This window comes from Chrysochloris asiatica, unplaced genomic scaffold (genome assembly GCF_000296735.1).
Source record: "Chrysochloris asiatica unplaced genomic scaffold, ChrAsi1.0 scaffold00310, whole genome shotgun sequence".
In the NCBI taxonomy this organism is placed as follows: domain Eukaryota; kingdom Metazoa; phylum Chordata; class Mammalia; order Afrosoricida; family Chrysochloridae; genus Chrysochloris; species Chrysochloris asiatica.
Window position 1 is genome coordinate 1,653,886 of NW_006408828.1, and position 24,499 is coordinate 1,678,384.

The following is a 24,499-nucleotide window of genomic DNA, read 5'->3' on the forward strand; positions in this document are numbered from 1 at the left end:
GTAAAGTGGGCCCACAAATGACTGCATCTCTGGATTATGGTAGAAATGCAGAGAGTGTAAGCACAGAGGAAAAGCCTCTGGCTGGTGCAAATGGTTAACTACTAAATAAAGTCCTGGACTGCTAACCGCAAGGCCAGTGGTTCAAGCCCACCAGCTGCTCCTTGGAAGCCCTGCACAAGGTCAATACAAGTTGTAGTACCACGGAAGAGTAGACTGGCAATCTCCTTCTGTAAAGATGGCTGTTGTTGTTACTGCTGTCAAGTCCGTTCCAATCCTTAGGGACCGTGGACAGGATTTCTGAGGAACAGCTGGTGGGTTTGAATCGGCAGCCTTGTGGTTAGCAGTCCGGTGCTTATCCTAGAGCCCCACACCAGGACTGGGAGTAAAGATTACAGCCCAGGTAACCCTGTGCTACGGTTCTGTTCTAACACCTGGGCTGCCGTGACTTGGAATTGGTTTGGTAGCAACAGGTGTTTTTAAGAGCCGAAGAAGTGCTGAAAGGATGGTGGTCCCTCATATACCATTGGTTGGTTGGTTGGTTAGCTGGTTGGTGATGTGCCGTGGACTCGGTTCCGACTCATAGCGACCCTGTACAGGGTTTCCAAGGCTGTAAATCTTTACGGGAGCAGAACGTCTCATCTTTCTCCCGCGGAACCGCTGATAGTTTCGAACTGCTGACCTTAAGGTTCACAGCCTGATTCGTAACCACTATGCTACCAGAGCTCCTTTCACATACCATAGTTTTGTGTAAACCCTGCAGTGCCCTCCACATTAGGTTCCTTTGTGTGCTATTCGCATTATATGCAGGTGTGAATTATTTCTACGGGCACACTATGTGCAAGAATAAGATATTGTGTCCCCTGAGCGTCTTAGCTCTAGCAGAGGACAGCTGACACGCTGACGGGGGGCGGGAGTGGGGGCTGGTCAGGGCTGCAGAAGGTAGACTGTCTGCTAGGATGCTGTCCCTAAGCCTCAGACCCCTGAGAATGGAGGTAAGACAACTGGCATGTCATAAGTACCTGCTGAGTGCCGGCTGCTGTCCCTCGAGTCAGCTTATATGATTGTATCAGCTGACCCTAGGAAGCAGCTCCTGGGGGGCCTCCAGACTAACCTCACAGTAGGCTTCTAATAGAACAGGGTTGTCCTCGGTCACTCGGGGCAGCCCACCCCTGCCCAGCCTGTTCTAGGTAGCAATCAGGTTCCTTATACAGTGGGGTCCACAGACTACTTGGAGGGATTGCTGTTACCCAAGAGAGGAATCCCGACACCTGCCTGGAATTTCTGAAGGAATGAACACGGGATCCTGTCCGCCTGTGTACTAGGGCCTAGGGGGTGAGAGAGAGCTTGGCACTAGAGAAACACTTGTCGGAGTTATGCCAGAGACACTGGACTCGGAGCTGGACAGGTCTGGAACCTAGGTCATAGTCCCTGGTCATCCTTAAGTAGTAGCCTCACCCATCCTGGGGGTTCCACCACATGGGGGAGAGGTCTCTCCAGACATGGGACTAGGGATAGAAAAGAGCAGGATCCTGTGTCGCCCAATCTCCCCTCCTGGTGTTGACCTCTCAGGTTTGAGTGTGGCTCAAACACTGATAAAACAAACCTTGAAGAAAAAAAAAAAAAGGCAGCCTAGGTTCCTAAAGTCTATACTTAACGCCCCCCCCCCCCAGCAGGGCAGCCCCCAGGCCCCCAGAGTGCCAGGAAGAAGGGATTAGGGAGCAAGTTTGCCCCCTCCTCAGGATCCTTGAGTCCCTGTACCATCGGCAGGGACGCTGCTCACTGACCCCCTCAGTAAGTCTGAGGGGATTCTTGGTGGGACCCTGAGGCCCCCCACCCACAATTCCTCTCTAGATGCTGCCAGACACCCCAAAGTGGAGGTACAGAGAAGTACCCCCGAGGGTGGGCTTGAGTTCTCCATGTCCCCAGTCTCTGGGGTCTGTGGTAAGGGGCCGGTCCTAGCCCATAAAGGAGCCACCCAACTGGAGGCTCTGGAGCTCGGCTGCCCACCCAACACCCCTTCTTGGTTGTACAGCACCCTACCGGACTCGCCCCCAGACTCGGGCTCTGAGGCCTACTCCCCCCAGCAGGTGAATGGTGAGTCCAGCAGGCACGCCCTCTCCTCTGGGCTGTGGGCAAGTGGCTGGGGCGGCCTTATCGGGAGGAGGGAGGGAGGTTGAGAGGGAGGGGGCCAGTGGCCGCTAACAGGCCAAGATTATCGTTGGTCAAATACTCCCCGCGGCTGGCTATTGTTCCCCACTGGTGGGTGGGGAGCCAGCCTGGCTTCTGCCAGTGGCCCGCCGGTGATGTTGCCTCCTGCCCGCCCGCGCCATCATGGACGCGCCCTATGGCGGTAAGTGGACAGTCAAGGGAGGCCACAGGTGCAGTCAGAGCACCAGCCGTGCTGCCAGCCGGCCCACCCCTCCTCAGGTGGTCCTCAGGGCCACCTTGGCCCCCAGGTGGCCAAGAACAGAATGACGGCAGGCAGCCGGCTCCCAAAGCCCAGAGAGGGGTCAAGAGTTCTGTTTATCTTACCAAAAACATCCCTGGAATGCCTCCTGGGGAACAAAGGGAGCTGGCCTCCCCCCTCGGACTGGGGGGGCTGGCTCCTGGGCGCCTGGGAGAGGGGCTGCTGCAGGGAGGAGGGCACTCTGTCTTGGGCTGGGGGGGGTTCTTGAGAGGCTCCTTGCTGAGCCCCCAACGGATCAGGGCCAGGGATGGATGGGGTGATGGGCTTCCCAGCCCTTGGGTAGGGTCTTGTTTTCCTGCCCAGGCCTCTTCCTGCCCAGCCCTCCTCCCAGCCCCCAGACCTGGCTCAGGAGGCCCGCGCGGTGGGAATCTGAGGAACCCGGTGCTGGAGCCCCAGTGAGAAAGATCTGATGCCCGCTCCCCCCACCAGATCCCCACCTGCTGCGCACGCTAACTCCTGAGGGGCTGTGCCACGTGGGGGTGCCGTCCCGCCTGGAGCACCCCCCGCCGCCCCCACCCCACTACCCCGTCCTGCAGCGAGACTTGTACATGAAGGCCGAGACCCCTGTGCCCCCCTATGCTGCCATGGGGCAAGGGCTGGCGCCCGCTGATCTCCACCACTCCCAGCAAACCCAGATGCTGCACCAGCTGCTGCAGCAACACGGAGCTGAGTAAGACTTGGCGCCAGCCTTTCCAGGGCACCATGTGGGGCAGCAGGGATAGTGTGCACTGAGAGGGCAGAAGGCTTACAGGAGAAGCTGGGCTCAACATACATCATTGTGACCAGCGAGACACTGGGAGATTTCTAGCCTTGCCTAGTTGCTCACAACTCCCTATTTGGTGGTCATTGTCATCCCATTGCACAGATAGATAAACTGAGGCTTGTGGGAAGAGGCAGATGACTTGCCCAGGTCATGGAACTAGGCAGGGGCAGAGCCAGGGTTTCTGAGAAGGTTCTAGGCATGGGCCCAGAAACCTCACTCCACCTCCAGGCTGCACAATTGTCGTTTCATCTGTTTTATGCACTGAGATTTCATGAAGGATTTGATTCAAGGAAAGATACCCTTGTTAAAACTTTGTGTAAGCCAGAAGGGGAAGGGATACTACTCAGCTCCCCCCCTCATCCCCCAGGATACTCCCTGAGGCCCTTGGGTGCCTAGAGCCCCCACCATAAGAAGCTGAGCGTGTTATACATGGACGAGGCCAGTTTAGAGCTGAGCTGGGCACAATGGGGACCAAGAGATCGGCCGGCCTGGATCCCCTGGAAAGAGGGTGGGGAAAGGTGACAGACGCAGCTACAGGGGATGGAGGCTTAGAGTTCGGGGTGAGGGAGCACCCAGGAGGGAAAGCCTGGAGGTGTGTCTTCAGCAGGTGTCTTTGGGGCTGCCCAGTGGGAAGGGGCTCAGGGAGTGGCATGGAGAAGGCAGCCCCCATAGCCAACTCTCTGGTCTCCCCAGGATCCCTACGCACCCCTCCAAGAAGAGAAAGCACTCAGAATCACCCCCCAACACCCTCAATGCCCAGATGTTGAATGGAATGATCAAACAGGAGCCCGGGACCATGACAGCCCTGCCCCCACACCCTGCTCGAGCCCCTTCTCCACCCTGGCCTCCCCAGGGCTCACTCTCTCCGGGTCCTGGCTCCCTGCCCCTCAGCATCGCCCGGGTCCAGACGCCACCTTGGCATCCACCAGGTCCACCCTCACCAGGTACTTGGTTGGCCAGATTGATGAACGCTTCATGTTGGGGAGTGGGTTCCGGGGCTCAGGAATTAGGGAGCCCATGATGGGGCCCACAAGGGTGTCCCTCCCTCTAGGTCTCCTGCAGGACAGTGACAGCCTCAGTGGCTCCTACCTGGACCCCAACTACCAGTCCATCAAGTGGCAACCACACCAGCAGAACAAATGGGCAACACTCTATGATGCCAACTACAAGGAGCTGTGAGTGATGGGGAGGGGGGCACTCATCCTTGGACACACTACGTTCCTAAGCAGGGCCTGGGGCTACAACATGAACCCATTTTGCAAAGGAGAAAACTGACTCCTAGGCTGGTGGGAGGCAGTCTTAAGAAGGGGTGTCTCCTGGGGAGGGACCACTGGGAGTCAAGTCAGGGAGAAGTGGGTGGACTGGAAGGGTGTTTCCCTGGCTCCTCCTTTCCCTCCTCCTCCTTCTCCACCTCCTCCTCAGACATTCCAGGAAGGTAGCCGGAAGCTGAGTTTAAGCTGGGCCCCTCCAGCAGCCCCCTCCCTGGAGGGAAGGGGGAGGGAGGACCAGCCTGAGGCTGCGCGGGCATTCCTCCACACGTCTGTGGGTTCTGCTCCCAGGATCCCAGCCAGGAGTCCTACCGGAGGGCAGGGACTACTCCCCTCACTCCCCCAGAAGGCCAATGGGCTGGCAAGAGGGTGATGCTTCTCAGTTCCCTTTGGACATTGGAGTTCTGGTAGCGTAGTGGTTACAAATCAGGCTGCTAATCTCAAGGTCAGCAGTTCGAAACCACCAGCTGTTCTATGGGAGAAAGATGAGGCTTTCTGCTCCCATAAATATTTATATCCTTGGCACACTACCACCACCACCAGCCTCCTGCAGGGTCTTCTTCGAGTTGGGTGGGATTCTTGGCCTGAAGCCCCTAGGGCATGGCTGGGTGTTCCAGCTGCTGTCATGGTTGGGATCCCATAGGGTCCTGCTGAGGTGGGGGCAGGTCTGTGGGAGTCTAATCTCTGTGACCTGGAATGAACCCCCTATTTTTATCCCAGCCTCTTTGGGTCAGACCAGGAAGCTGGGGACTCGCTTTCTTGGCAGGCCCTCGGTACTTCCTGGGTGGGGGCTGTGCTTGGTCAGGCAGCTAAGTGGAGCCCTAGTGCCTCTTCCCACTAATTTGGAAGCATTCTCCCTGCCCAGCCTAAGGGTAAGCACCAGGTACTCCTGCTACCATCTGGGCAACTGCTTGTTCCCTGGGGACCTGGGTCAGATGGGCAAGCCGTAGGCCAACAACAGAGGTCCAGCCCACCCAAAAGTGCCCATCTCCCTAGCCAGGCAGACAGAGGACGTCAGAATGAAGTGTTTGGGGGCTTGAGCAAGCTGGTGGGCAGGGGCTGGGCCTTCCGCAGAGCCAGCGGTGCCTGGTTCCACCGTTTCCATGGTAACCAGCTGTCAGGAGCTGTGAGGCTCCCCAGGCGCAACCCCTTACCCCATCTCCTGTGAAGGAGGGGGCTTCAGACAAGGATCTGGGAAGGAGCCAAGTGGGGTGAGGGACCCATCTAGCCCCTTCCTCAGAAGCTCTGTCCTGGACAGGTGGGCCCTCAGGCCATCACCAAGGCAGAGCAGTGGTCCCAGACCTGTAGAGGGAAGAAGATTGGCTGAGGAACAGTTGGCCCACCAAAGCTGGAATCTTCTCAGAGACTCAGTTTCCAGTTCTGAGACGTGGGAGAGCCGGGTTGTGGGTGGTTTAGGAGAGGAGGTTGCTCTGGACACAGGCAAATGTGGGGGACCGACATTCCAGGCCTTCCCTGCCCCTCTCCCTAGGCCCATGCTGACCTACCGTGTGGATGCCGACAAAGGCTTCAACTTTTCCGTGGGGGACGATGCCTTCGTGTGCCAGAAAAAGAACCACTTCCAGGTGACAGTGTATATCGGCATGCTGGGCGAAGCCAAGTACGTCAAGACGCCCGAAGGCCTTAAGCCCCTCGACTGCTTCTATCTAAAGCTGCATGGAGTGAAGGCAGGTTTGGGGGCTTGGCAGGGAGGGGCAGAAAACAACCCCCCACTTATGGCCAAATCCAACCTTGCTGGCTTGACTGTGCCCTTTCCCGCCTTAACCCCTGCCCCTGACTCCCATCACTTCTCTCCACAGCCCTGTTTACATCTCTACCCTGTGACCCCCAAGTCTGTCGGCTGTCCCATGACCTCTAGCTCTGTGTCCCAAACTGAATTCCCTTTGAACTTGGGCCTGGTCACCCAGGCCAGAACTCTGCAGCCTCTTGCCCTCACCTCCTATGCTGTCCCACCCCCTTCTCACCCTCGCCCTCCTCTCGCTCCTCCTTGTCTGAATGAGCGTGGAAGTTTCCACCGTGGCTCCTGGTCCACCTGAGATGTGGGTGAGCTCCCCAGGCTTTCCAGCAAAGCCCCTATTTCTGAGCTTAGCCCAGAAGGGCCCCCAGGTCTAACCCTTCTCTCCTACCTTGCTATTTGTTGGGCCCCAAATGTCTTGTGCCTTTCTGGAGAAGACCGTGGGTGGTGCAGATAGTAACAGAAAAGTTGGCAGTTTGAGTCCACCCGGAAGTACCTTGGAAAAAAGGCCTAGCAGTTGACTTCCGGAGATCACAGGCTTTGAACACACTGTGGCACACAGTTCTGCTCCGACACACCTGGGTCGTCAGAAGTTCAAATAGACTCTCTGGCAACTTCTGGGGCCTTGGGGGGCTGCCTTTCTGGGCTCCGTCTCCCTGGAAGACCCTCCCAGCACTGTATTCAGCCCCCTCTCCTGGCTGGCTCCTTCGCTGTCACTGTTTGCGTTCATGCTGCCACCCTCTCAGGAAGCCCCCTGGGCAGGGCCAGAGTCTGTCTCCTTTAGGGTTGTGAGCTGGGCCTGGCATGTTGGCATGGCTCAGCTGGTGCTGCTGGAGGGGTAGAGGGGATTGTGGGGCAGGAGAGGGTGTCGGGGAAGGCTGGGGGCTAAGTGTACACACAGATGAAGTGGTGTGTGGGGGGTAGGGGCTGTGAGGGTACTGAGGGTGTGCACACACAGAAGCGGGGGGTAATGTGTGAGGGGTGCCTGCCGGGGTCTGTGCAGGTACAAGTGGGAGGAGTGAGCTGGGTAAGCATGTTGGGGACGTGAGGGGAATGGAGTGACTGGAGGTGTTTAAGACCTGGCACCTGAATTGGTGGTGATGTGAGATGGGCCGTGTGGTCCTGCTGGGTTAGCTGCGGCCTGAGGGGTGCAGGTGGGCAGAGCAGGTGCCAACAGGACCCTCTCCTCAGCTGGAGGCCCTGAATCAGTCCATCAACATTGAACAGTCACAGTCGGACCGGAGCAAGCGGCCCTTCAACCCGGTCACGTGAGTGTCTGACTGGCTGCGGGTGGGAGCTGAAGGGGGCCGGTGAGGGGCTCACAGCTTTTACCTCCCACCAATCCTGGCCTGGGTGCCCCTCTCAGGCCCCTCCTCCCTGACTCCTGAGTGCCCAGCCCTTCCCCTGCAGGGTCAATCTGCCCCCCGAGCAGGTCACCAAGGTGACCGTGGGGCGGCTCCACTTCAGCGAGACTACTGCCAACAACATGCGCAAGAAGGGCAAACCCAACCCTGACCAGAGGTAAGCAGCTGGTCCCTGTCCTGGGGGGAAGCGGTACACCAGGGGCAGAGTCTCACAGCTGGACCCATTTTACAGACAAACGACTGAGACTCAGGGCCCTTAGTTGACATGTGTTGTTGTTGTTATGTGCCATCAAGTCGGTACTGACTCATAGCGACCCTATGTACAACGGAACAGAAACACTGCCCGGTCCTGGGTCAACCTCACAATTGTTACTACGCCTGAGCCCATTGATGCTACCACTGTGCCAATCCATCTCATTGGGGGTCTTCCTCTTTTTTGCTGACCCTCCACTCTACCAAATGTGATATCCTTCTCCAGGGACTGGCCCCTCCTGACATGTCTGAAGTATGAGAGATAAGTCTGGCCATCCTGGCCTCCAAGGAGCACTCTGGCTGCACTTCTTCCAACACAGATCTCTTTGTTCTTTTGGCAGCCCATGGCACTTTCAATATTCTCCTCTAACACCATTACTCAAAAGCATCAATTTTTCTGCAGTCTTCCTGATACACTTTCCAACGTTTGCATCCATATGAGGTTCTTGAAAATACCACGGCTTGGGTCAGGCGCACCTTAGTCCTCAAACTAACATCTTTGCTCTTCAACATTTTAAGAGGTCTTGTGCAGCAGAGTTGCCTAATGCTATACGTCATTTGATTTCTTGACTGCTGCTTCTGTGAGTGTTGATGGTTGATCAGAGCTAAATGAAGTCTTTGACAACTTCAACCTTTTCTCCTTTCATATGAATGTTGTTTATTGGTCCAGTGGTGAGGATTTTTATTTTCTTTACATTGAAGCGCAACCCATACTGTGGTCTTTGATCTTCATCAGTAAGTGTTTTAAGTCCTCTTTACTTTTAGAAAGTAAGATTGTATAATCGGCATATTATACATATAAGTTGTTATTGGGTCTTCCTCCAATCTTGATGCCACATTTTTCTTCATATAATCTAGCTTCTCAAGGAGCTCTGGTAGCGTAGTGGTTACAAATTGGGCTGCTATCCTCAGAGTCAGCAGTTTGAAACTACCAGCTGTTCCGCAGGAGAAAGATGAGGCTTTCTGCTCCCGTAAAGATTTATAGTCTCGGAAACCCTGTACAGGGTCGCTATGAGTCGGAACCGACTCCACGACACATAACAACAACAACAACAATGTAGCTTCTCAGAATTGTTCAGCCTACAGATTGAGTAAGTATGGTGAAGGAACACAACCTTGGTGTACACCTTTCCTAATTTTAAACTTTTCGGTGTTCCTTTGTTCTGTTTGAACAACTGCCTCTTGGTCTATGTGCAGGTTCCTCATGAGCACAATTAAGTGTTCCAGAATACTCATTCTTCACAATGTTGCCCACAGCTTGTCATGATCCACACAATTGCCAGCCTTTGCATAGTCAACAAAGCACAGGGAAACATCTTTCTGGTATTCTATGCTTTTAGCCAAGATCCATCTGATTGTCAGAAATGATATCCCTTGTTCCACATCCTCTTCTGTATCTGGCTTGAACTTCTGAAAGTTCTCTGTCAATGTATGGTTGCTCCTGTTTTTGTATTATCTCTAGTAAAACTTTACTCACATAGGATATCCATGATATTGTTCGATGATTTCCACATTCCATTGCATTACTTCTCTTTGGAAGGGGCACAAATATGGATCTCTTCCAGACAACTAGCCAGATAGTTGTCTTCCAAATTTTTTAGCTTAGATGAGTGAATGCCTCCAGTGCCGCATCAGTTTGTTGAAAAATTTCAATTTGTATTCCATCATTTCCTGGTGCCCTTATTCTTTGCCAATGCCTTCAGTGCACCTTGGACTTCTCCTTTAGTATCATTGACTCTTGATCACATTCTGCCTCTTGAAATGGTTGAACACTGTACCATTACTTTTGGTACAGTGACTGAGTTTTCCTTCCATCTTCTTTTTTTTTTTTTTTAAGCAAAACAAACATTATTATGATCAAATATCCTTCCATCTTCTTTTGATGTCTTTTGCATCATTCAATATTTTGCCCAGAGAATCCTTCAGTAACTCAAGTTGAGGCTTAAATTTTTTCTTCATTTCCCTCAGTTTGAGAAATGCTGAGCATGTTCTTCCCTTTTGGTTTTCTAACTCCAGGTCTTTACACATTTCATTATAATATTTGACTTTGTCGTCTCTAGCTGACCTTTGAAATTTTCTGTTCAGCTCTTGTACCTCCTCACTTCTACCATTTGCGTTAGCATCTCTATGCTGGAGAGCAAGTTTTAGAGTATCTTCTGACATCTATTTTGGTCTGTACCTTCTTTCTTATCTTCTTAATGACATTAGGATGAGGATTTGAGACCTCTGGTTTTCTAGTTGTTATCCTTGAGGCATGTCTGCCCCCTAGTGGAGACTCAGGACCCTCCTTCATAGCATGTGGTGCCTATGCCCTCTTCCTGGGAGTTTGGGAACCTGGATGAGGTCACCCTGTGGGCAGCATTGTGCATTCTGGCCATGAGGGGTAACTTGTGTGGGCAGGGAGAGGTAGGGCAGGGCTTTTGTGCCTCTAAGACCCCAATGTGCACCAGGTACTTCATGTTGGTGGTGGCTCTCCAGGCCCATGCACAGAACCAGAACTACACACTGGCTGCCCAGATCTCCGAGCGAATCATCGTGCGGGTGAGGGCCACCGCCTCCAGCCCCCACTCCCCCCACCCCCCCACCCCCCCGGAGCTGGAGGAAACGTTTAGCACCCAGGAGAAATACTGAGGGATTGGGGAGTCATGCTGGGCAAGGCTTGCGCCCGGTAAAATACGGAGCTGACCAGGCAGCCTCTTAGCACCCCACCATGGACTAAACTCTCACAACGGGAAGGATGGTTTAAGTTGGGGGCCTGGTGGGGCAAGAGCTCTGGCCGGAGTGGGTGGGTCGGCTGCAGAATTTCCTCTTTCCCAGGTCGCTACGGTATCCCCCATGGCTGACCCCACCCCAACTCTCCCTAGGCCTCAAATCCCGGACAGTTTGAAAGCGACAGCGACGTGTTGTGGCAACGGGCGCAGGTGCCCGACACAGTCTTCCACCACGGCCGCGTGGGCATCAACACAGACCGGCCGGACGAGGCGCTGGTTGTGCACGGCAATGTCAAGGTCATGGGCTCGCTCATGCACCCCTCGGATCTGCGGGCCAAGGAACAAGTGCAGGAGGTGTGTACGGGGCTGTGGACGAGAGGCGGGGCTGGCGGAGAAGGGAGGTGCGGTGAGCCGCTGGGGGCGGGGCTCCTGACCAGGTGGAAGGGCGGGGCTTTTGGAAACTTGGAGGCAGGGCTTGACCCTGGATCTCCGGAGCCCTGGGCCGTCGTGGCAGGGTCTCCGGTCCTGGACTACTGCCCTCCTGGACTCTGACCTTTCACCCGTGTAGCCCCCGGAGGGAAGGGATTCAGCATGGGTCCTGGCTTCCCGCAGGTGGACACCACGGAGCAACTGAAGAGGATCTCGCGCATGCGCTTGGTGCACTACAGATACAAGCCCGAGTTCGCAGCCAGCGCGGGCATTGAGGCAGCGGCGCCAGAGACCGGTAGGGGCCGGAGGGGGGCGCAGAACTCAGTCCCCTTCCCCTGGGATCCTTCCTTCCAGGAATGCACCCCTCTCCACCCCAGCCTTACCCCTAGAATTGAGACCATCTGAACACCTGTCTCGAGTGTCCCCTGCCCTCGGGCACCTTGGAACCCAGTCACTGGTCCCCAGAACTTTGCACTCTCGGTGCCTGGCCCCCTCGTTGTATTAAGGTGCTGTGGCATCCTCCCTGACCCACACTGGGCTCTCCCCCCTCCTCCCCAGGTGTCATTGCCCAGGAAGTGAAGGAGATCCTGCCAGAGGCCGTGAAGGATTCAGGAGCCGTGGTCTTCGCCAACGGGAAAACCATAGAGAACTTCCTGGTGGTGAACAAGGTCTTTGGGCAAGGGGGATGGAGGGCCCACCGGGCATCATCTCCTCCTTAGGCACTGGTGGGCGGTGGCCAGGGCAGGAGCAGCTGGAACCTTCTTTCCTGTACCTCCAGAGCCCCCCACCCCTAGGCTCCCAGAGAAGGGGTGAGTGGTCATGGGGAGGTGGGGAGACTTAGCTGCTCCTAGGTTATGTGATGAGGCTAAGAGGAAAGTAGCAGAGGGTTGCTTTCCACCTCAGTACAATAAGGATAATAGTAACCCCCATTTCATTCTCTTGTGGTTGTTGCGCAGCGTAAACACGTGACTTATTGTGAGGAGCCCCTGAGTGGTATAAACAGTTAATGTACTCAGCTGTTGACCCAAAGGTTGGAGTTTCTAATCCACTTAGAGGAACCTAGGAAGAAAAGTCTGGTGTTCTATTTCTAAAGAATCAGCCATTGGACCCTATGGTGCACTGTTGTGTCCTCACACCCATGAGGTCTCCATGAGTGGAAAGCAACTCAGGGACAACTGGTTGTTACTGTGGTTATAAGGACACTGTCAGTGTATCTGACACAAGGCTGTAAAGTACTGAAGCTTGAGTCACCATGAAAGTCATGAAGAGAGATCACAGGGCTGCAGCCTTTAGGCATGGGGGTGGCAGGGTGTTCGGACAGGGAGAGGAAGGACTGTCTGAGCAGGGGGTGAGGTCCTGTTAGAAGTCCATCACGGGGAGCCATAATGGCCAAGGCTGGACTGGAGAGGCAAGGCAGAGCTGGGAAGGGAGATTTTCACAAAGGCAGGCGCGGGGAGTGGGGCTCCTCTCCTATTTCCTACCTGGCCCTCGCCCTTGGCAGGAGCGCATCTTCATGGAGAATGTGGGGGCCGTAAAGGAGCTATGCAAGCTGACGGACAACCTGGAGACACGCATCGATGAGCTGGAACGCTGGAGCCATAAGCTGGCCAAGCTGCGGAGACTCGACAGCCTCAAGTCCTCTGGCAGCTCGGGTGCCTTCAGGTAGGGTGGTGGGGGTAGGGACAGGGAGGAAAACATCCCCTTCCTGAGGTGCCACTGATCCTGGACCTCTCTCTGCAGCCACGCTGGGAGCCAGTTCAGCCGGGCAGGCAGCATTCCCCATAAGAAGAGGCCCCCCAAGGTGGCCAGCAAGGTGAGGGGTAGGCGGGCAGCCAGTGGCTTCCACTCCCCACGCAGCCTCTCACCCAGCTTGGAGTACCAGGGTCTCCTTCCTCTCCCCTCTCCCTCTGCTCCTCTGGGGAATGGTGGAACACGGTTCCCTTGCCTCCAGCAGAGCCCACAATGGGTACGAGCATGATGCCCTACATTTGGGCCAGACTTGACGTCTCCTCTTTTTCTTTCCTGTGTCCCTCTCTGGTCTCAGGCATCGTCGTCCGTGGCCCCAGACCAGGCCTGCATCAGTCAGCGCTTCCTGCAGGCCACCATTGTCGCCCTGGTCTTAGTCATGGCCTTCAGGTGACCTGCCCCAGGCTCTGAGGGTGGTTGTCTGGGGAGTCAAGGTGCCCAGTGAGGTCAGGCCTTGGGTGGAGGAAGACGGTGGGCTGCCTCATGAGATCTTCCCCCAGGAGTGGTGGTGGTGGTTCTGTGCTGTGGAGTCGATTCCGACTCATAGAGACCCTGTACAGGGTTTCCGAGGCTGTAAATCTTTACAGGAGCTGAAAGCCTCATCTTTCTCCCGCGGAACAGCTGGTAGTCTTGAACTGCTGACCTTGCGGTTCACAGCCCAATTCGTAACCATAGGGAGACCCATTTACAGGCACCCTAGGAGCCCAGTCCCTGGGGCATTGGGTGGTGGTTCAGGATCTGACAAGGACCCTTTTTTGTGGCCCCAGCGTGGTGTCTATGTCCACACTGTATGTGCTGAGCCTACGAACTGAGGAGGACCTGGTGGACACTGATGGGTACGTTCAGGGTGGCCAGGCTGGGCTTTGGTGGCAGTCCACAGGGGCAGAGGAGCAGAATAACCTCTTTGAGGTGCCCAGCCTCAGGCTCTCACCTCCTGGCAACCTTGGGGTGGTGGGAGGGATTTCCCCAAAGGTGAGCAGCTGTTTCCTGGTCCTTGCTGAAGCTGATATCGCTTTCTGGCCTACTCAGTGCTGGACCTCTGAAACTCGGGGGACCAGAGGGGTCCGGGTCTTAGGGTTGGAGGAGGGAGGGTCTCAGGGCTCTGTCTGCCCACTGTGCTTCCAGCTCTTACTGTGTCTTCTCTCTCTCCCCCACCCCTCGCACCTCTGTCCCCCACTGTCTCTCTGCTGCCCCTTAGCTCTTTTGCTGTATCCACTTCCTGCCTCCTGGCTTTGCTCCGGCCCCAGCACCCTGGGGGGAGTGTGGCCATGTGCCCATGGTATGTGTCTGGACCAAGTGCCCTTCCCACCTCATCTCCTGCTGCCCTTCTTCCTGCCTCCTCTCCACCTGCCCTCTCCTCGCCTTCTGCCCCTCCTGTTACTTTGGGACCCCCAGGCTTCCCCCGCAGGTTCTTCCAGCCCCTCTGAGCTCAGCCCCCGCTTCCCCAGCAGGTCCAGCCAGAGCTTTGGGACCACACAGCTTCGACAGTTCCCTGTGACCGATGGGCTGCCTAGCACACGGTCCTCTTTGTTGCCGGGTGCGTGCCCAGGGGCTGGTCAGCAGCAGATGGAAGCAGGGAAGGGCTGTGGGGAGTGGTTGGGTTCTGGTCAGGGGTTCTGTGGCCCCTTCGGCTCACAGAATTTCCAACTCCTTCAGTTACCACTGGCCTACCCAGCTCAAGCCCTGGTCCGTCGATCCGCACCTTGCACCTGTGCCCCAATCAATCCTGCCCAGCCGTCTGCTGCTCCTCACATACCCCCAGCCCTCCCACTGACCCCAGTCTTGGCTCCAGCCCCAGTCTCGACACCAACCATTCAGGTGTGGCTTTCTTGGGGCCAGGGCTTGGGTTTTGGGGGCTAACTTGAGTATATGCAAAATTCAGAAGACTCAGTGGTGGGGCCCAGAGTGAAACTGCTGGCAGGAGGGTGAGGGCAGATTGGGGGAATCTTCCAGAAGGCATTAGAAGACACATGGGGATCCACTAGAGCCCTAAGGTAGGTGGGCAGGAGGCCGCCGCCTTAGCTTTTCTCTGGTTCTTTTCACAGGCCTCAGTCAGCTGGCTCTACTGCCAGTCACCAGTATCAGAGCCAAGTCCTGGGGCTTTTCAGCCAATGGCATTGGCCATTCCAAACATCCCAAGAGCCTGGAGCCTGTGGCCAGCCCTGCGGTTCCCTTTCCTGGGGGGCAGGGCAAAGACAAGAATAGCCCCAGCCTTGCATTCCATGGCCGGGCCCGCAGAGATGCTCCCCAGCCAGGTACTTATCCCACCTGCCACCTCTCAGCACAGTAGCCTGGGCCCAGTCACCAGACTGTTTGTCATCAGACCTTTGCTGAGTCAGGTTTATGTGTGATCAGCTCTATGTCGATTGTCTCTGTGACTCGTCACCCCACGCCTTCAGAGGAAGAAATAGGCCCAGGGCAGACAGTCCAGCAGCAGCAGATCTGGGATTCGATCCCCGGTCTGCCTGACTCCCACATCAGCATCCTGGAGTGACAGAGTGCTGTACTGGGTCCCTCAACGTGTCCCCAGGCTTCAAACCTTCGGTTTTAACAGAGAAAGAGAACCCTTTACTGCAGGGATAGTCAAGTGGGTTCCTGTCAGATTCCCTGGGGGCTGCTGTTGGGATTGATGGGGAGACTAGGACCGTCTGACTTCTGTCAGGCACCTCTGCTCTAGGTATTTAGAGTTTCATGCCTTTAAAATAAAAAAAAAAAAATTTAAAAAAAGCAAAGCTTAGAAAGCGTGACTGGGCAGAGATGGAAAGTGCTGGAGAAACCCCAAGGGGACGCTATTCACTCGGCAGCCATTTTCCTGGGCTGCTCTGAGGCTGGCACTGGGCATGAAGACAGACGTGTCCTGCCCCCAAAGAGCTGGCAGACACGAAAATACCAGGGGCTTTAAAAAGTGCATGGAAAATGGAAAGAAATGATAATGGGATCTTCCCACGCACTTTCTGAAGCCCCCTTTCTTAACATATGGTAAGGCTCTGAGGAGGCAGCTCTGGGGTGGCTGGGTAGGAACTCACTCTCACTCTGAGCTAAGGTGGGGAGATCATCAGGGAAGACTCCCTGGAGGTAGTGATGTTGGAACTGAATTTTTAGAAATAGTATGGTGGTGGTGGTTATGTGCCATGGAGTCGGTTCCGACTCATAGCAATCCTGTACAGGGTTTCCGAGGCTGTATATCTTTATAGGAACAGAAAGCCTCATCTTTCTCCCACGGAACAGCTGGTAGTTTTGAACTGCTGACCTTGCAGTTCGCAGCTCGATTCGTAACCTCTGTGCTACCAGAGCTCCTTAGAAGTCGAATGAGGGGCCATCAAAAAGTTGGTGGAAAACTGCAAGTTGAAAGAGAATGGCATTTTCCCATACATTTAAGTTTACAGAGCAAATCCGATTCCACCTTGACAATTTTTATACAAGTTATCCTGTGACATTGGTTATAATTTGCACAATTAGGTCACCATTCTCACCATTTCCATACTGTTCGTTCTGTTTCTGTTGCTCTAGGTTCCCTGCCCCTCTTTGCTTTTGGGTAAATGTGGACCGTTTGGTCTCAGATAGTTGATTGAAGGTGCACATTACTCACAGGTGATGATTGTTTCTTTTATGAGCCAATCTATTGTTTGGCTGGAAGGTGACCTTCAGTAGTAGCTTCAGTGCCAAGTTCAAAGGACATTTTAGAGCAATAGTCTCTAGGGTTCCTCTAGTTGCTATTGGTCTAACAGGTCTGGCCTTTTTTTTAGGAATTAGAATTTTATTCTGTGTTTTTTTTTCCCATTCTCTTTGGGACCCTCTATTGTGTGCTCATCATGCTGTGAACCTTAAGGTCAGCAGTTCAAAACTACCAGCTGTTCCACAGGAGAAAGATGAGGCTTTCTGCTCCTGTAAAGATTTATAGCCTCGGACACCCCGTACAGGGTCACTATGAGTCGGAACCGACTCCACGGCACATAAACACCACCACCACTTCCCTGGAGGAAGATCTCACGAGGCAGCCCACCGTCTTCCTCTGCCCCAGGCCCCACCACACTGTGTTCCCGGGCAGAAGGCTTGGTGGTGGTAGCTAGGCACCATCTAGTTCTAATTGGAAGAAGCTGGGGTTTATGTAGGTTGTTTTTTCTTTGAATCTTTGGTTTGTTGGTTTTTTCCAATTTCTTTTTCTCCAGATGACTGGAGACCCATAGTTGGTATCTTAGGTGGCTGCTCAAGTGCTTTTAAGACCCAAGACACTGCTCACCCAACTAGGATGTAGAACCACATCCACATTCTCCTCATGAACTGCTACTTCAGTGGACTGTGTTGTCCTCCAAGTGTGTAACAAAATTTGAAGCATGCTTCAAGTTGCTTTCAAAGGCAGGTGGTTGTTGTTCGTTGCCATCGAGTCAAATTCCAACTCATGAGGACCCCATGTGTGCAAAGTAGAACTGCTGGGAGTTTTTGAAAGCAGATTTCCAGGCTTATCTTCTGAGTCGTTTTTGGGTGGATTTGCACTGTCATCCTTTCAGTTAGGGGATGACTGATGAAGCACTTGTGCCACTCGACCTCCTGGACTTGAGTGTGGAAGGGCTGTAGGGATTTGCCACAAAGATAAATGGGAAGCGCCTCTGCATTGGGCCTTGTGGAGCTAAAATGTGCTGAGTCCAGCAAATGGCCGGTGGCCCCAGCTCCCTCCTCCCCGAGGATATCAGCCAGCAGCAAGTATGTGGGTGCACTGGGTAGGAGAAAACCCTGTCTCCTCTGCCCCCACATCACACAGAACATGAGGGACTCCGGTCCCCCCAAGCTCCAATCAACCAGTCTGGGCTGGTGCCTTCAAGCAGTGGTGTGAGGGCAAATATTTAAGAATTGGCTCTCAGGGACCCAGGTCAGTGTGGGGTGAATACTCCCCTGTGGCCTATTTCACGCTACCAACTTAATGACACTGAACCCAGAGTTGGGAAGAGCTGTGCACCATCAGGAAAAGAGGTCTAATCGGGCCCCTGAACCCCACTGGCAAGGGATATGGAAGTCCCATCTCTGGTCAAAAGTGTTCAAGAACAAAGATGTCATTTTGAAGACTAAGGTGTGCCTGACCCAAACCATGGTATTTTCAATAACCTTGTGTGCATGCGAAAGTTGGGCAGTAAGGAAGACTGCAGATGAATAGATGCATTTGAGTTACGGTGTTAGAGGAGAATATTCAAAGTTGCATGGACCACCAAAAGAACAAACATCTGTGTTGGAAGACGTGCAGCCAAAGTGCTTCTTAGAAGCCAGGATGGCCAGACTTCGTCTCTCATATTTTGGACTTACCATCACTAGTGACCAGTCCCTGGAGAAGAACATTGTGCTTGGTAAAGTGAAGGGTCAGTGATAAAGAGGAAGACAGCCCCCCCCCCCCCAAGATGGATTGGCACAGTTGCGGCAGCAATGGGCTCAAGTTGGCCCACGTAATGTTTCATTCTATTGTACATAAGATCACTATGAATGGGTACCAACTCCATGGCACCTAACAACTGTAATCTTTGGTCCCAAGTGTTTCCATTCTGTGGAGGAGGCAAACCTTCGGCTCATGAGAACTGACTAGTCCTGGGCTAATGGGAGAAGAGGGTGGTATGATCCTTTAAGTCATTGTGGGAGTTTAGAATGGACAACTATGAATTTATTCATCATATAAAATGTGCATAACTGATTCGAGTCTAGCAAGCACGGTCTTGGTGGATTCTGCTTGCACCAACATCCTCTCTCTTGCAGACCCAGTGCCCTCCCTGACCTCCATCCAGGTGTTGGAGAACTCACTACCCATCACATCCCAGTACTGCGCTCCAGGAGATGCCTGCAGGTGGGCATGGCTCCCTCCCAGGGCATGTGACCCAGGCCCCTGGGTGCCCATCCTCTGAAGGACTAACACAAGCAAACAAACCTCAGGGTTCAGTCCTAGACCAACGCAATAAAGCAAGAAACGCAATGAAGCCAGTCAGACATTTTCTGGCTTCCCAGTATATATGACAGTTACGTTTTCACACTCCTATAGTCTATTGGCTGGAGAAAGAGGATGCTGTCTGCGTGCGTTTAAAGGTTTATAGTCTAGGAAACACTAAGAAGGAGTTCTACTCTGCCTTGTGGGGTTGATTTGAGTCGGGATTGACCCGGTTTAGGGTTTTGGGTATTCTATTTCATGTGCTGGTGTGGTGCTGTAGGACAAGCACTGGACTGCGAGCCACAAGGTCAGCTGTTCAAACCCACCAGCTACTTCTAGGAAATCTTATACGGGGTCACTGAGTCGGAACGGGCTCAACAGCACTGTGTGTAGTCACATTAGTAAAAAAAAAAGTCTGAAATACCGGGAAATAACCACAATTTGACACACAGACACAGTGTGACCACACAGGGTTGGAAAAATGGGGCCGATAGGCTTATTCACTCGCTGTTCTTCGATCTGTATAAAAGGCGGCATCTGTGGAGTGTGGTGAATAAGGGGTGCCTGTCAGGACTGGGGGCTGCGGGTGGGTGGCGTGGGGGCTGAGAAGCCAGCTTTGTCTCTTTAGGCCTGGGAACTTCACCTACCGCATTCCTGTCAGCAGCAACACCCCACTGCACCTCAGCCTGACCCTGCAGATGAAGTGAGTGTTGGGGTGGGAGGGGGCCCAGGAGTCCTGGGGGTGCTATAAGATAAGCATTGGACTGCTAACCACAAGCTTGGCAGATCAAAGCCACCAGCAGTTCTGTGGGAGAAAGATGAACTTGTCTGTCGGCATCGAGTTAGCCTTGGAGACGATAAGGCCGCTAGGAGTCAGAATCAAATCGGTGGGAGGGGCTTTGGTTGTGGTTAACCAGCTTTGTGACCCCGGCAGTCATTGTCCCCCTGGGCTTGTTTCTCATCTACAAAATGGGGATACTGCTTCATGGGGGCCACGTGGCATGGTGGATGGGACCCTCTTAGGCTGTGTTAGCGGGCAGCATGAAGGTTCAGGGCTTGCTTCATGAGTAGGGACTTCGTGTCCACCTCCCTGCTGACTGGGCCTCTCCCCAGCTCCTCGTCGCCTGTGTCTGTGGTACTGTGCAGTCTGACATCAAAGGAGGAGCCGTGTGAGGAGGGGGGCTTCCCACAGAGCCCTCCAACCCACCAGGACACCCAGGTAGGGCAGAGCTTCCCTTCCCTCATACCACTGGGCCCCCAAAGAGGAGGGGAGGGGCGTCCATTCCTTCAGCTGTCCTGCCCCCACCCTCACAGAGCCCAGCTTGGGATGGTGCAGTGGTGGGTGGGGACAGCAGCGTGCCCTGGAGCTGACCTGGCCTGGTCTCAGGGCGAGGCTGGCCATTCTGGGAAGTCACTTCTATGTTGAGACCTGAAGGATGGTTTGGGCTCAACCAGGGAGACAAGGGAACAGGGCTCCAGGAGTGAGGAACAGTGTAAGTGATGATAGTGGGGGTTGCGTTGGGGGGAGCAAGCATGTCCTGGCAGAACTGAAAACAAGGTCATCTGTGAGACAAGGATAAGGTGGGGTGTGTCTGGAGGAGCCTGGCCCTCAGACACAGGCCGGGGAAGTGGCTGCGGTCTGCTCTGGGAACTGAGGGCTTGGGCTCAGACACTTTCCTGGCCATGTGACCAGAAGTTATGATGCTCCGAACTTGGGGTCAACCACTAGTCCAGGGAGATGGTGCTCAGCACAAGTTAGGGAAAGCCTCCATAGTTCTCACACATCTGTGTTTATTCAGCACTAAGGCTGAACTTCCTCTGCCCCAGGCCCTGTGCTGAGCCCCGCTGGAGAGAGGAGGGCATACCCAGCTAGGAGCACACACTGGACACTGGGTGAATGAAAGCTTCAGCTGGGCAATGAGGAAGCCCCCTGTGGCTGGGCTTCGTGCCACTCTGAAAGTGAGAGAGCCCGTTAGACCTGGGTTTGAATCCCAGATCGGCGTCCCTTCCACTGTGGCAAAGTGATTCCATTTCCGTAACTGTTAGCCAGTGCTGTGCTGCTCCCCAGGGTTGGAATCTTCATGTACCTTTCTCCTAGTGAGCTTCCTGTTAGCATCCGAGTGTTTAGCTACTGCACCATCAGGGCCCTTGAGGGGTGCAGGGCAGACCTGTGCCTGCAGTGTGGTGCCTGAGAGGCAGAGCACAGACTAGGAAGGAGGCAGAAGCCAAGTGAGGAGCTGGGAAGCCAGCATAGAGGATGGGCTACCATTACTCCCCAAAGCAGCCGGTCTGCCTCTCACCGCCTCTCAAAGCTCTGTTTCTCCCTGTCATACAACCTGCTGCTGCCATGGCTCTGGGCTGGGGCAGGGGGCTGTCCTGACCCCTCTCTGCTTTCTCCAGGGTACATCCCACCAGTGGCCAATAACCATCCTGTCCTTCCGCGAGTTCACCTACCACTTCCGGGTGGCACTGCTGGTGAGCACAGTGCCCCATCTACCCTGATGGGGAGGTACCCAGAGCGAAAGTGTGCGGGGAGTTCACCACCTGGGAGAACATGGGGCACGGGCTCACGCCTAGAGCCGCCTGCCTCACCCTCCCTGCCCTTCCTCTCAGGGTCAGGCCAACTGCAGTACAGAGGCCACGGCCCAGCGGGCCACTGACTACTATTTCCGGTTCTCCCGCCTGTGTGACTGAGCGGCCTTCCCAGAGGTGGCCACACATTGGGACTGGAGGCATGGTGTCACACTGGAGTCTGTGCCCTGGCTCTCTGCTGCTCACTGGAATCCCCTCTGCAGAGACTGACGTCAGGGCTGGACTTTTCCTGAGACTGGGCAAACTGGAAGGCCTCACACTGGAGTTGCTGTTCCTGCCAGGAGCCCCTCACACCCCCTGCAGAGAGAGCCGGAGAACCTGCCAGAAGCCCCTCACACCCCCTGCAGAGGGGGCCAGGACAAGGCCCATTCACATCTGTCCAGATGGGGTTGGAGGGCTGGCTTCAGGAGCCCTGGAACTGAGGGAAATCCTGTACCTTAACTTGCCCTGACCTCCCCTTTAGAGACTGGGGGCGACCCCACTTTGGGGAGAGGTCCTGCCTGTCTTTGAGATCAGCCGGGGGGCTTGGCTGGAGCCAGGAGAGCCCTGCCCTCGTGGCTGCTCCGTGGGGGGGGGGGGGGGTGGGGGGGTGGTGGCTTGGCACAGGGTTTTTGGGGTTTGACTGTTACACTGGACTTGGACTTCTATGTTTGAAGCATGGCTCCCAAGAGCCGTTAGGGCCACCGAGGCCAGACTGCGTATATGTTCCTTAATGCCTGGTGGAAGCCGTGAACCCGAGCCTGGAGTGCCACCTCCTCCCACCCAGGAAGCCCCCTGAGAACTCACCAGGTCTCCACTCTGAGCAGAGGAGCAGGAATCTCTGCAAGGTTATCATAGGCACTCTTGGCTGCTGGTGGTGGTGGTGGTGTGCCGTGGAGTCAGTTCTGACTCATAGCGACCCTGTACAGGGTTTCTGAGGCTGTACATCTTTACGGGAGCAGAAAGCCTCATCTTATCTTTCTCCCGCGCAACAGCATTAGTTTCGAACTGCTGATCTTGCGGTTCGTAGCCCGATTCGTAACCACTATGCTACTTGGCTGGTGGGTGGGTGCAAATCGCTTTTGCTGTTATTAATGAAGTAATTAGTATGATGCACTTACACCAGGGCAGGAAGCAGTGGGAAGATGGAGCTAGAAAGCCCAGGGGGGCCAGAGGCCGGGGAAACATTGGCAAAGAAAGGCAGCAACTTCCATGAGCAGACGCTGGCCTCCCTTCTTGTCTGCCAGGGACAGCAAGCCATGGGGAGCCATGCTTGACATCAAGCCTCACCTTGGCCCAGCCTTCCAGGAGCTTCGGCTCCATTCTCTTTCTGAGTGGGAGCCTGGAGTCTTCCCATGCCACATTCAGGTTCCTAGACTAGAAATCATTTAATGTCTGCCCTGGGGTCAGAAATAGGATTTGCCTAATTCTCTTTGAGAACCAGGCCCTGCCCACTCCTACCTCTCATTCTTAGTTCGAATGGGTGGGCTTTCTGCAGGGAAACCCACTGAAGTGGCCTGTGCACCCCAGGCCCCTCTGCCATTCATCTCAAAGCACTTAACACCAGGACAGGGAAAACCAAAACAGAACCAACTCAGAAGGACTACAGAACAGAGTATCCAAGGCTATAACTCATAGAACCCAGACTGCCGCATCTCTCCTGTGGAACAACTAGTGGGTTCAAACTGCAGAACTTCACGTCGCCAGCTGAGCACTTAACCACTGTGCCACCAGGGTTTCTTAGGATGGGGAAACACCAGGGGCATTGGGCAGCGGGGATACCAGCGTTTCCCCAGTCTGGCTTTGCTGACCCCCTGGCACAGGGGCGGGCTGACTTAGGACTGCTCTCCCCACCCCAGGAGTCCTTCCTCGGGTCTGTCCACAGTAAGTCTGCCTGGGGCAGGACTTCAGGGTCTCCTTTGGCGATGGTGGACATTGTGGACTGTAGCCCGTCTAGTAACTGGAAAGTAACCCTCCACCACCCCTGGGGCCTGTCTGGACACAGCATATCCCGTTCTGGTTAGCAGCTGGCTGTTTTCCAACCCGCAGGGACTGGGGCTCCAAGCTGCTTGGGGGGTGAGGGAGGTGCTCAACCTTGGACCAAAGCTGCCTTATACCCAAGGTAAAAGGGCTTCAGGAAGAAACAGGGCCATCCAGGGGGTGTCGTGGCTCCACGCCCTAAGTCCCACAGCCCATTCCTTCTCGCTTCGAGCTGTACATAGGGCTTTGCAGCGCAGTTCCCCCGCACACACCATGTTGTTGTGTGCCGCCCAGTAGGTTCTGACTCATAGCAACCCTGTAGCCCCCTTAAAAGCCCGCGTGTGCATAGAGCCGCCTTCCCCAGTTAACTCCCAGTTCCCGTCCCTGAGCTCCAACTCATATTTATCTTGTACCAACTCTGAGGGGGGGCAGCAAGGGAAACAGCCCCAGGCCTGCTTGCTTCCTGCCCTGTTCTTTGTGGGGTAAATATACATATATAAATAAATGTATAAATACTGCTTTGTATCTGAGCTTGCCTCCCCACCTCTTCTTGCGTTAGGTCTGGTGTGGAAAGAAGTTGCCCATGTTGCTAGGCCAACTGGAACTCACAAGTTTTTTCTGAGAAGCTTGGGGGCTTTGCTGGGGACCACATCTTGTGATCCAGTATCCTTGGCTTCCCAGTAGGGCTGGGAACAAGACTTGGGAGCCCCTCAGCTGGCCACACCTCTTCCTTCACATAGACCTGCTGCTGCCCACTGGGTTACGAGGAGCCACCTTTGGAAAAAGCCTGCCTCTCAGAGGATAAGGGGCACTTTAAGAGGGTGCCCAGCCCAGACTGCCCGGTGCAGGTTCCTGCGGGCATTTGCTGTAGAAATGCTGCAAGCAGGCCTGTCCTGCCTCTTCCTGTCTCCTCCATGCCCCAGGCACATGTGTCCTTCCTGCAATCCTGATGGCCGAGGTAGAGAGTGGCAGGAGCCATCGGAAGGGCAGATGAGAGAGGGGATGACGTGGAACTGGGGAAGCCATGTGGGTCACAGCCGCAGCCCCACCCCTACAGAAAGACAGCCAGACTGCCTGTCAGTCACACCTCTGCCTTTATTGTGTATAGCAGCAGGTGGGACACTTGCAGCAACAGTAAAAAAATTAATTTACAAAAGCAGGGATCCCGTGAAGCAGTCTGATTGGTACCTGAAAGAGACGAGAAGAGGAGATTCAAGGGGAAGCCCGTGACCTTTCCTTCCTCCCCTCTGCTCCTGGGACCACGGCCTGGAGCCATCACTCAGTGACCCTGGA

At 54.7% G+C, this 24,499-nt stretch overlaps 1 protein-coding gene across 1 annotated transcript in view; it reads left to right on the top strand.

The window, feature by feature from the left end:
* The window catches only part of MYRF (myelin regulatory factor), a 37,747-nt gene extending 16,398 nt beyond the window's left edge, over positions 1-21,349 (top strand). The window contains 24 exon segments of the mRNA XM_006875050.1: positions 2,033-2,094; positions 2,897-3,137; positions 3,924-4,174; positions 4,282-4,405; positions 5,988-6,183; positions 7,443-7,519; positions 7,662-7,772; positions 10,318-10,408; positions 10,732-10,932; positions 11,191-11,302; positions 11,566-11,675; positions 12,509-12,669; positions 12,748-12,820; positions 13,052-13,143; positions 13,521-13,589; positions 13,952-14,032; positions 14,205-14,290; positions 14,410-14,571; positions 14,799-15,008; positions 18,439-18,577; positions 19,284-19,358; positions 19,769-19,874; positions 21,056-21,130; positions 21,269-21,349. Of these exon segments, the coding sequence (XP_006875112.1) occupies positions 2,033-2,094; positions 2,897-3,137; positions 3,924-4,174; positions 4,282-4,405; positions 5,988-6,183; positions 7,443-7,519; positions 7,662-7,772; positions 10,318-10,408; positions 10,732-10,932; positions 11,191-11,302; positions 11,566-11,675; positions 12,509-12,669; positions 12,748-12,820; positions 13,052-13,143; positions 13,521-13,589; positions 13,952-14,032; positions 14,205-14,290; positions 14,410-14,571; positions 14,799-15,008; positions 18,439-18,577; positions 19,284-19,358; positions 19,769-19,874; positions 21,056-21,130; positions 21,269-21,349 (2,986 nt within the window).
* The last annotated feature ends 3,150 nt before the right edge of the window (positions 21,350-24,499 follow it).